This window comes from Solanum dulcamara, chromosome 4 (genome assembly GCF_947179165.1).
Source record: "Solanum dulcamara chromosome 4, daSolDulc1.2, whole genome shotgun sequence".
NCBI lineage: Eukaryota > Viridiplantae > Streptophyta > Magnoliopsida > Solanales > Solanaceae > Solanum > Solanum dulcamara.
The window spans coordinates 11,643,873-11,655,578 of NC_077240.1; the positions used below are offsets into that span (position 1 = coordinate 11,643,873).

At 30.3% G+C, this 11,706-nt stretch overlaps 1 protein-coding gene across 1 annotated transcript; it reads right to left on the bottom strand.

Moving 5' to 3' along the window:
- Positions 1–10,350: 10,350 nt before the first annotated feature.
- On the bottom strand, positions 10,351–11,389 carry LOC129884685 (protein DMP10). The gene has a single exon (XM_055958969.1). It carries the CDS (start codon positions 11,236–11,238, stop codon positions 10,552–10,554), a length of 687 nt encoding a protein of 228 aa, XP_055814944.1. The 5' UTR covers positions 11,239–11,389; the 3' UTR covers positions 10,351–10,551.
- Positions 11,390–11,706: the final 317 nt, after the last annotated feature.

Consider the following 11,706-nt stretch of genomic DNA (forward strand, 5'->3'; position numbering starts at 1 on the left):
AAATTTTTTTTTTTAATCTTTTTTTTAAATCTGTTTTTTTTTAAAAAAAATTATATGTTTTTTAAATCTATTTTGTTTAATCTTTAAAAATATTTTTTAAATCTTTTTTTAAAATCTGTTTTTCTTTTAAAAAAATTATATGCTTTTTAAATCTATTTTTTTAATCTTTAAAAATATTTTTTTAAATCTGTTTTTTTTTTAAAAAATATTATATATTTTTAAAATCTATTTTTTAAATCTTTAATTTTAAAAAAAGATTTAAAAAACATATATTTTTTTAAAAAAAAAACAGATTTTAAAAAAAAAGATTAAATTTTTTTTTTTAAAAAAAGATTTTAAAAATAGATAAAAAAAAAAGATTTAAAAACTGAAATAAGTTGGCCACTGAGAGACCGACACGTGGCACTCCATTATACTCAAGGGCATATTTGGTCCAAAGTAAAACGGTAAGGGTATAATTGGCCCTAAAATATAACGAAGGGCATAAATAAACTATTTTTCAAAGTTCAGGGGTAATTTTGAACCTTTTCCGTAGATCTTATCATTAACTATCGAAGTTAGATAAATTATTTTTCTAAAAAACTTTGACTCAGATAATTATATAAAAATAAAAAATAGTTAAAAAAATGATTAGATAACATTAAAAAAACATTAAATTTAGGATATAGTAATTGATTTGGGATAGTTAGCAGATAAATTGGTGGGAGGCCGAAAATACGGCGGAAAGAGGGCCATCAAGACGAAGAAATGAGCTGGATCTGGATGGTGAGACTTACCATTCGGTTTCTTTTGGTCCCAATTTCCATCCTTTCATACCATAACCATCCTCATCCAATTTACTTATTTTTGAGTCCTTGACCGTTATAATACTAATATATCATTATTATTAGTATGCAATGAATGAGACTGTTCCTTCTATAATTAGAAGTGTTAAATTTGATTTTTGAATATGAAAAAATTCTTAATAGAGAATGCTTTTCTATTTGAGACTTTATATGATGCGAATTTAAATTAATCGAGATCAAATGCGATTAGCAAACATCAAATGGAAAATTCAAAAAATACTACTATATTACGTGAGAAAAAATAATATTCCAATTTTGGAAAGGGAATACGGAAGTGTAACAAATTATTAGGAGAAGTTTTCTTGTACAGCCTCTACTTGCTGTCTGTTTAATATCTAATATGCTTGGACTATATGAATATGATTAAGGGTATATACTACTATAATAGGTTGATTCAAATTTACAAGTATGTTGAATGAATTGAATCAGGAGCAAGTTGACACATTTTGTCTCTGTGTACCTCTATTTTAATTCCTCCTATATATATCCATTCCTCCTTTCGTCACCACTTGCATGGCTCATCGAGCCGCTAATATTTATTACTACAATTATGTATACCTTCTAAGCCTCAAGGGTTGTCTTATTTTGTTGTCCAAGAGTCAATGGAAATAATTTTTTAATGAGTTTAAATATATTAATTCTAGATACAATTTTGAACTAATTAATTGTAATGACCTTGAGGGTCATTTTTAAAAATTTATGTGAAATTATCATTTTACTCCTATTTTTTAGTGCACCCGAGTGTTATTTGATCAATTTGCACTATTGATTCATACTTATACAGTTCCGAATGAGTTTTGAGGGTCAAAACATGTTTTGAAGGGTGGTGGTGTAAGTTGACCGTGGTCAACACGCGTGAACAGTAACATGCGTGAATAGTAACTTTTTGGGCAGAAAATACCCCTTTCTTCCCATTTCAATATTTTGTTCACCATTTGTTTGAGTTTTTGAACTCTTTGAGGCGATTTGAGAAGAGATTTTTGAGGCAAAGTGTTGGGTACGTGATTTTAACCTAAAAACTTCCTTTCTGATTGAGTATTTGATGATTTTAACTCTTAAATTTTAGTTTCAAACCTCAAAAATCTTTGTTTCTTCCCTAATTCAAATTTAAGGAAAATGGTAATTTTTAACTCGTTTTGAGCTCTATTTTTATGAATTTTACAATCATGAGTTCCTTATTACAAGTAGAATGTGATTGTCCAATAAATTTCCAGATTTGACCTTTTTCAGAAATAATTAATATTTGGACCATTTTACCCCAGTTCCAAAACCTATCAATATGGGTGTCATTGGACTCCTTGTGATGTGTATGTTTTATTGTTGATAGTGGGTTGTCAGTCCAGACATTATATTCGAGAGTTGCTTGTTCGGTGGAGGTGTTCGAGTGCGGTTTCGACAATTGATGTTAGGTTTGTCTATCCTTCTTTGAGACTGAGATGAGGTAATTAGTCATTCATATGTTATAGACTTCGGGATGGGGTTTTAGTTTGAGTTGAGAATGTTATATATATATATATATATATATATATATATATATATTGTGATGCTGTGTGAGGGCTTATTTATTAATGTGTTGTCTTGTGGGGGTTTTTATTTGTATTACATAGCCCGTGTGGGGGCCTTATTTGTTATTTTATTTTTTTGAGAGCTTGTGATTCATGATTTGCCTAAGAGAGAGGCTTGAGTATATTATTTGACTTGTGATGCCCGCTTGAGGGGGTTGAGTTGGCGTTTTTGAGCATGCTTGAGTATTGAAATATCATTGAGAAATGAGTGAATATTTAAATGGAAGTATTTCCTTCCCATTACTATTTGTTGAGGGTGAATATCATGTGTAGGTTAAGTTTTGAGAACTTTGAACCTTGTACCACATATGAGTTGAATATTACTTTCATGCCATGTGTGTTTTTATGCATTCATCCTCATTCATCATATCATGAAACATGAAAAGTTGAGAAATATGAAAAAAATATTTGAGAAAGAAAATGAAACACGTTTAAACCTTTGTATCTTGAGTCCCTAACCGAGGCAGTTTTCCGGTAGGATAGTGGATGCATTATGATCCCAACCTTTATATCTTGAGTTCCTGACCGAAGCAGTTTTCCGGCAAGATAGTGGATGCATTGTGATCCCTTGACCACGAGGAGGTGGCAAGGATAATGAGATATTGTGATTGGGGTATATGGTCTGCGAGATCTCCATGGGTCCTGCTTGGTAGCACAGCTCGGCAGGTATATACGATAAGCTGTGCGACAGTCTTGATTCCACCGTACCACCACATAATTGCATCATCATATTGCATTGCATTGCATTGATAACTGTGCTGCTTGAATTATCTGATTAATTGTGATCATGAGCTGTTATTATGGGTTTACTTACTCGCGTCACTATATATATATATATATAAACTGGCGGCACCGATGCCGAAGTGAGACTTTTCTGTATGCAGGTGGAAGCGTTCCTTAGTTTATTTCATAGGTTTGATTAATTCCTTATACTGAGTCAGCTAAAACCTACTGAGTACATGTGAATTGTACTCACCCCTACTTCTGTATCCCTTTTTGATGCAGATACTAGTTGGGGTACCTCACGTGACAGTTGATATTCTAGCGGATTGTGTATTCTCAGATTAGTGGTGAGGTCCCAAAATTCGAATCGTCACTAGTCTATCTTTATTTTTTAGTGTTTTGTATCATTCAGAGACTTATGTTGTATCTTCAGATTCGAACCTTGTATTAGATGCTCTTTATATTTATGACACCAGGTTTTGGGATAATTTTTTTTATTGTTTTTCTTTTTATTTAAATTGTGGCATCACTTTCCTTTTTGGGAGTCTTGTATGAGTTTTATTTTTAGGGTTACACATCAGATTGAATTTTGAGATGTGTGCCATCATGACCTCAATTTTTGGATCGTGACATTAATGTTTATTAAACTGATTGATCTATGTTATACTAATATGGTCATCATAGGTTCTGCATATAGTTGTAATAAATATAAGCATCATTTGCGAACTGACTTAAATAGGACCAAGACACCGTGCAATGTGTGCATCTAGCAATATCCTAGAAAATTAAAAGAAAGCATGAATTCTATTTATGGTGACTCAGAGCCACAAACTGTTAGATTTTTCTATTTAGATTAATTAATGTGTGTCCCATATATTACTAATTAATTTTATTCATATGTAATAAACAATATATATGATAAGTACATAATTATTTGGTGATAATATTTGAATTTTTTTTAGAGAAGGGGTTAAATTGGCTGGTTATATAAGTTTGTGTTCTCATTATATCGAACGAATACAGAGTTTATACTAGATACCATCTTGAAAAATACCACATATGTTTCTGCGGTTGATCATCATGGCTATAGAGCTATATTTCTGTATTTAAAGTCTAACGCAAACGTGTGATTAGTGAAAATTGAATACAAATAAGATAATAGTACACAGATTATTGTCAAATTAAAATTGTACATGTATTATCTATATTGGAAATGAAAATAACAGAAAAAATGGTAAATTTACTCTCTTACTTTGTGAAAAGGATTACACTGCCCTATCATATTTTCAGTATAAAAATACCTCTATTTATGCAAGTAATAATTCCAATATACCCCTCATCCATTAGGGATGTTAAAGGCTGACATTGAATCCTGGACGATATTAACATGACACCACATTAGGATGCCACCTCACTGGTCCAACCACTTTATCATGAGATAAACGGATATACAGTGTAATGTGCATGAGGAATAACGGAAGATACACATTGAGTCATTTTTAACCTCAAATTTTCAACCTAAAATATAGCTCAACTCATCTCCAAAAGCCTCCAAATTTGATGTTCAAACTCCTTAGTTAAGATATGTTTCCAACAAAATTTAATATCACCTAGTCAAAACAAATCACATATACGCAGATTGAAAAGTACGATGTAATTTTAAATAATTTTTATTCATATTTTCAGACTCTTACCTTCAAAATCGATAGAGAACAAGATAAAAGAGTATTTCAATTTACATCAAAATTGAAGAACTCGTAAAATGAAGGAAAATTAGCATTGTAACACTAACACGAAATCAATGAAGAGCTAATGAAGATTTATTATCCGAAGAAAGAAGTAGAGAGATTTGATAGAAAACATTGAGAGCTTTTACTAAAATATAAGAGATCTTTGCCGAAAAAGGAAGTAGCGGGATTCTCGCTTCACCTGTTTGAGTTATGGCATCATCGACTTATTTTTTAATCAAAGCGATTTCATAATCATAAAGAAAGACCACTCTTTTGGGATCAATTTCGTCCCTAAATGGAATAGTCAATCAGTGAAATATTCAAAAAAGCTATGCACCTTCACTAAATGTTAATGAAAGAAAGCCCTTTCATCATAATCTCATCTACTGGGACTTGGGAGACAACATTCAATGATTCTAGTGAAATCATTAGGAGAAAGAAAAAGAGGGTACTAAACATTTTTGCTATTTTTAAAGAAAATAATTTTATAATTGGTGTTAGATCTTTTAGATAAATATTGAATTTGGGCTACCGAATGTCATATATAAAAAAAATGTGTTCTTTTATGTCAGTTATGTTAGAAAACTATATCGAATGACCTCAAAATGAGTGGTATTAAAAATTTTGACCTCATTTAGCCATTGACAATCCTTTAAAATCAAAAGATAAAAACTTATTGCCCTTGAAATTTTGTCAATGGGGCAAGGAGGTTAAAAATTCGAAATCACCCATCTCCAAAGCCATTTTTGAAAATCGTCACATTATTGCACCTGCTTGTAATACAATGCCAATTTATGAAGCGAAAATTTCACAAATAGCTACTATAAAAATCTTAATAGGTTGAAATAGCTACAATTTAGGTAATTACATTCCGTAATTATAACTTTAGCAGCTATTTGTATAATTCGCAAATCCGTTGTATAATTCGGTGCTGATATACAAATCTATTTGTATAATTCGCTGGCAATATACAAACAGGGTAAGCATACACAATTTCTGTATTTATACATTATAGAAATTTTCAGAATTTATACAAATCAAATATATCAATATTATAATTATATACATGGTAGGGTAAGCATATACAAAAACTAAATTTATTCAATTAGGAAATTTTGAATTTATACAAACGAATTCTGAATTTATACAATTGAGAGCTTAATTATATAAATTCTGGATAACTATAGCTATTTATATTAATTACTGGAAAAGATTTGCCGTGAGTGGGAATTAAGTTAACCTATAACTATGTATATTAATTAACTAATATATATTTGCTAATTAGTATCATTTTTCCATTTATCAATGAATTACTAACAAGGAGACGGGCCCCATTGTTGGCTTTTAGATTTGGCCCAATTATTTAATGAAGCCTATTTTCCCTGTATGTTTGCGGTGTCAAAGTCCAGCTACATGATACATCATGAAGTATTTATTTTAATTTTTTTTTGAAAAAAAAGAAAGAAGAAATCTCACTCAAGATTTTGGTAAATGTTCACGTTTGGTTCGAATATTATACTATTATTTAGTATTTTGATTAATTTTTTAACGAAATGAATTTATAAGTAAAGTTTTTATAATATTTTAGAATTGCTTGTTTTTAATTAATTATGTAAAAATAGACTAAAAAAGTCAATGATTTATAAGAGATTAAAAATTAGCTGATGGAAAATAACGAAACCAATAATGAGGGTAAATAAATTAGTTCAAGATTGAGCTGATGATATTTTAAGTAAACTTTACCTAAATCCCATAATGGAAAAGTCTAATTACTATACATCCCTCATTGTATCAAAATTACCCGATATCCCTTTTTTTTCAACTTTTCTGATACATTAGTTTTGTATCTGATACATCAATTATCTAATGAGTAATTAATGAAGATCATCTATTTATGGATAATATCTTAATATAAGGGATGATTGGTTCTTTAAATCAATTACTAATCTAATTAATGGGATTAATTTGGTTAAAAAAATAACGGTTGTGAAGTTGAAGATTCAAGCCAAAAAAACAGAGCATAAATTCAAACCAACTTCGATTTCAATTTTTTTTCCAGTTTTGGTGATACATAAGTTATGTATCTGATACATCAATTGTTAAAAAAATCAATTGTTATGTCCATGAAGATTCAAGCCAAAAAACAGAGCGTCGTCTCGAATGGAAAAAACAGAGCATCAATTCATACCGAATTTGATTTCAGTTATTTTTTCACTTTTGCTGATACATAAGTTATGTATCTGATACATAACTTTAGCTAAACATCAAAAAATGACACTTACACATGATGTATCAGAAATAGTAAATCTCCAAAAAATTGCATTTGAAAAAAATATTATGTATCTGATACATAAATGTATATGTATCAGAATCATTAAAACTTGAAAATAACAAATACTGAGACTTAAAGATGATGTATCAGAAATAATAATTCTCAAAAAATTGCATATGAAACAGACATTATGTATCTGATACATAAATGTAGATGTATCAGAATCATTAAACTTGAAATAACAGAAACTGGGACTTAAACATAATGTATCAGAAATAGTAAATCTCAAATATTGCATTTGAAAAAGACATTATGTATCTGATACATAAATGATATGTATCAGCTTCGTTAAAACTTGAAACAACATAAAATGGCACTTAAACATGATGTATCAGAAATAGAAAATCTCCAAAAAAATACATTTGAAAAAGACATTATGTATCTGATACATAAATGTACATGTATCAGAATCATTAAAAATTAAAACAACAGAAACTGACACTTAAAAATGATGTATCAGAAATAGAAAATCTCCAAAAAAAATACATTTGAAAAAGACATTATGTATCTGATACATAAATGTATATGTATCAGAATCATTAAAAATTAAAACAACAGAAACTGACACTTAAACATGATGTATCAGAAATATAAAATCTCCAAAAAAAATTCCTTTTAAAAATACATTATGAATCTGATACATAAATGATATGTATCAGAATCATTAAAACCTTCACAAAATTTTCATTCTAAAACAAAAAACTTAATTGAACACATACCTTTGGGAGATTAGGGCGTGTTGTAACCCTTCAATCTTGTTGTCTATTTCTTTGGGTGCATGTTTAACTGTAGCTTTCGACTTCAATTTCTCACGTAGCTTATTCATCACTGTTGGATCGTTACGATGTTTGGATCTAACTTTGTCGTAACCTTCCCAAGACGAATCAGAACCAGGAGAAACAAGAATTCGTTGATTTCTAGTGGACTGTTTGAGACCATGAACGGATTCCATTGAAGGTATGAGAAACAAAAACAGAAAGATTTACAGAAGAAAACAAATGATAAAAATTTAGAAGATTTTTCAAAGATTTTCAGAAGAAATCAAAATATACAAATTTTAGGAGAAATCAGATTGAATGAGGATGAAGTAAAATTCCATATAAGGAAAGATTGAAATATACCTTATTTGGAACCTTGAAATTGATTAACAGTTGAAGAGTAACAAATTAACTAGAGCAAATTAGGGCAAGAATAAAGGAATAGGCGGATGTATCAGAGAGGTATAGAGAGAGAAAGGAAAAAGAGGGAATTTGAAAATTTTTTGGTGTATATGGGAATAAAAGTAAATATATTAGGGGAATATGTGTAAAAGGGTAATTTTACCATATTTTAAAGCGTCCAGCTCCTTGCGTTGCTAGGCATATCCCAATGTAGAGGTGAACCCAGGATTTGAAGACGATGGGTGCTTCATCAACGGTTAATGCATGTTAGTTAAAGTATGTTACTCAATATTAATTCGTGTTATCATTTTATTAAACTTAGAAATATAAAATTAATGTAATTAAATAAAATTTGCTATGTGGAGTGATGGTTTTGAACTTCACTTTGCACTATGAGGTCACAAGTTCTATTCGAACACAGTACCCTTACCTCAAAAAAGAAGGTGCACACGTTTAAAGCAGTGCACCAATTAGTTATTGTGTCTTAAAGTGCCAGATAAAATATATGTCATAGCTCAAGATATATATATATATATATATTTTCGAAGTTAACATATGAAAGTGCACCCTCACGACTTCTCAATGACTTTATGTGCCAAAATGTAATAACATATTTACAATAGAGAAATAATTCCGATAACAAGATTAATAAAGAATATATATCTAGATATAATTGTATCTGTTGAAAGTTTTAAAGTGTGTGAAATCAGAAAAATTGCATCGTAAATGGTGGGATCGGGTTCCCACTTGAAGGCAGAGCATTGGATTCCTAGTAGAATATATATGAGAATTATGTGGAGAACACTATATATGCAACTAATTGCGGTTCTTATTGTTTCATTATGCAAGTCATCTTATAGTCATTGAGATTAATGCCACATATATACTTAATGGCTAGCTAGTGAGGTGCAATGTTGAGTCTTTTTAATTAGTACTTGTTCCTAGATGCGCATTCTCCTTAGTCAAGTCAAGGAACCAGTTCCTTGTCACGACTATATATATATATATAAAACAACATAAAAATAGTTTTTCTTTTAAAAAAATAATTAATTTAATAAACTTGAGCTATATATTCAGTCGAAATCAGCCCAACTTTTAAATGGTCTGACTTGAAAAATTGATTTGCCATGAAAATGTCCAACCCAACCCGCCTAAATTTGAATGAGTTGGACGAGTCATATTTTCATGCATTAATTTTTTTTTATAATTTGTAGTCTTGTATTTTTATTAATAAAATAATAAAATTTTACACAGATATATGGAAATAAACCATATTTAATTACAATAGCTCACGATACTATTCCATTTTTAAAACTTATCAAAATATTCTTTACAAATTAAATAATTTGACGTATCTCTACATAATTTTTTTTTCTTTCTAAAAAGTGACTTATTTTACTGATAACATTTTTGGAATTTTCTGGTCATGACTCACGCCATGCTATATAGACTTCACTTTATTAAGCTATTTTTGTATAAATTCAAAATAACGAATTTATACAAACACAAACATCTGAACTTTAAACAATTATATACAAATTGTATTATACAAAAGTTATTCAAATTTCTAATTATACAAACTTGAACCATAATTAACGTTAAATGTTAGTGGCGAATTGTAAATTAGCTAAACTATAACTATGTTAACTAATTAACTAGTATATATTTGGTTATTCGTGTAATTTCGTAAATTTAAATTTAATCAAATTTCAATGCAAATCCCTAACAACCACGATTTGATAGATATATATTAAAATTTACAATCTACTTGATATAATATAAATAGAAATTAATATATAATATTCATGAACTTTATCTTTTTATCTGGAATCAAGAAAGATAATGTAATAAATAACTCTAATGAAGTGACTTTAAAGGACATGTTTCTCGTGGGTAACAAAAAAACAACACCACTTCACTTCATTAATCTACCAGATTGATTCGTACTAGTGCTAGTAAAATTACGGAAATTAACATTTTATCTATCCAAGTCCAAAACAAAGCGCAAGAATAGTAAGGTGGATTATTAAATATAGAATATGTTTTATTTTCAACTGCAGAAATATTCAATTTGACAAGTACAAATATGTTAAATGTTTTTACGTACACCCAAAAAGGTAAAAGAGAATTAAAAAGGAGGAGGAGCTAGGAGGATGAAATTAAAGGGGAAACCCTTAGTTAAAATGCATGGTTTGTTCACTGTTTGTTACTTGGATTTGTGTGAGTTTTAGGAAGAACAGGCACATAATCCGGACCATCTCTAGGGGAATCCGCATAGCCGATTCCCCTACGAGTAGTAGGAAAAATACTAAAGAAAAAAGTGGCGAAAAGTGCGGCAGCCAATGGCAAATTCATGAACAAAGCTTTCATGTTGGGGTTAGCTTTGGGCCAATAGCAATCTTGCACGTTAGCATCACCTAATGCAAACATCAAGAACATCATGAGTGACACAAGGGCACGAATAAAGTCCATTTTCTTAAGACGATAGCTTCTTAAATATTCTTTCAATTTGTCTTTGGTGAGCTGATCATCATCATGATGATGATCATAGTTGAATACGCAGAAGCCTTTGGGCACCGCGATTCCGTAGTGTATTTTTCCGTTTTGGTCAAGGAAGCTGTCGGTGAAGGAGGAGAAGAAACAGGCTGCAGCGCAGAGGATTATGAGGGCTAAGGTTAGGTACTGGTGGGTGATGAGACAGGAGCCTCCGTCAGTGAAAGAGGGCATTAGAGTTTGGAAAGTGAGGACCGTTCCTGTTGGTAAAAGGTTGGCTAGGTTTGATGCACCTGCTAGGACTTTGCCACGTCGGTTGCCCTGTGGCAGTACCGATGGGGGTGCTGATGGTGGTGTGTGATCGATTCCAAAGGTTGATTGTTGAGACATGGTGATGCTAATTAAGAAGAAAAGGTTAGCTACCTTGTTTCTAGCTAGCTGTATATGATTGAAGTGGTACTCATCTATAATTATATGCTAGTCTCTTTTATAGCTTATCGATCAACACTATATATGTATAGTCTAGAGAAAGTGATTCTATTTAGTGTGATTTGATGAGTACTTCACTACTTGAGAACAAATTCCTAATATACGCAAGACATTCACCAAATTAGTGACGGACAAAATACTGTAGCTAAACAACAAAAGTTTCGTGTTAATTTCATTTAGCTATGGATTACGGATGAATTATAAGAAAATTTATTTAGCTAGAAGCTAGTTAATTAGCTATTTATGGGTTAATTGAGAATTAACGATAAATTCCGTAGCTAATGACATGCTTTTTTTTAGTAGTGCTTGAATTGTTAAAGAATGACAAGTTTTACAATGGTGATTAATGAGATGGGTGAACTCCTTATA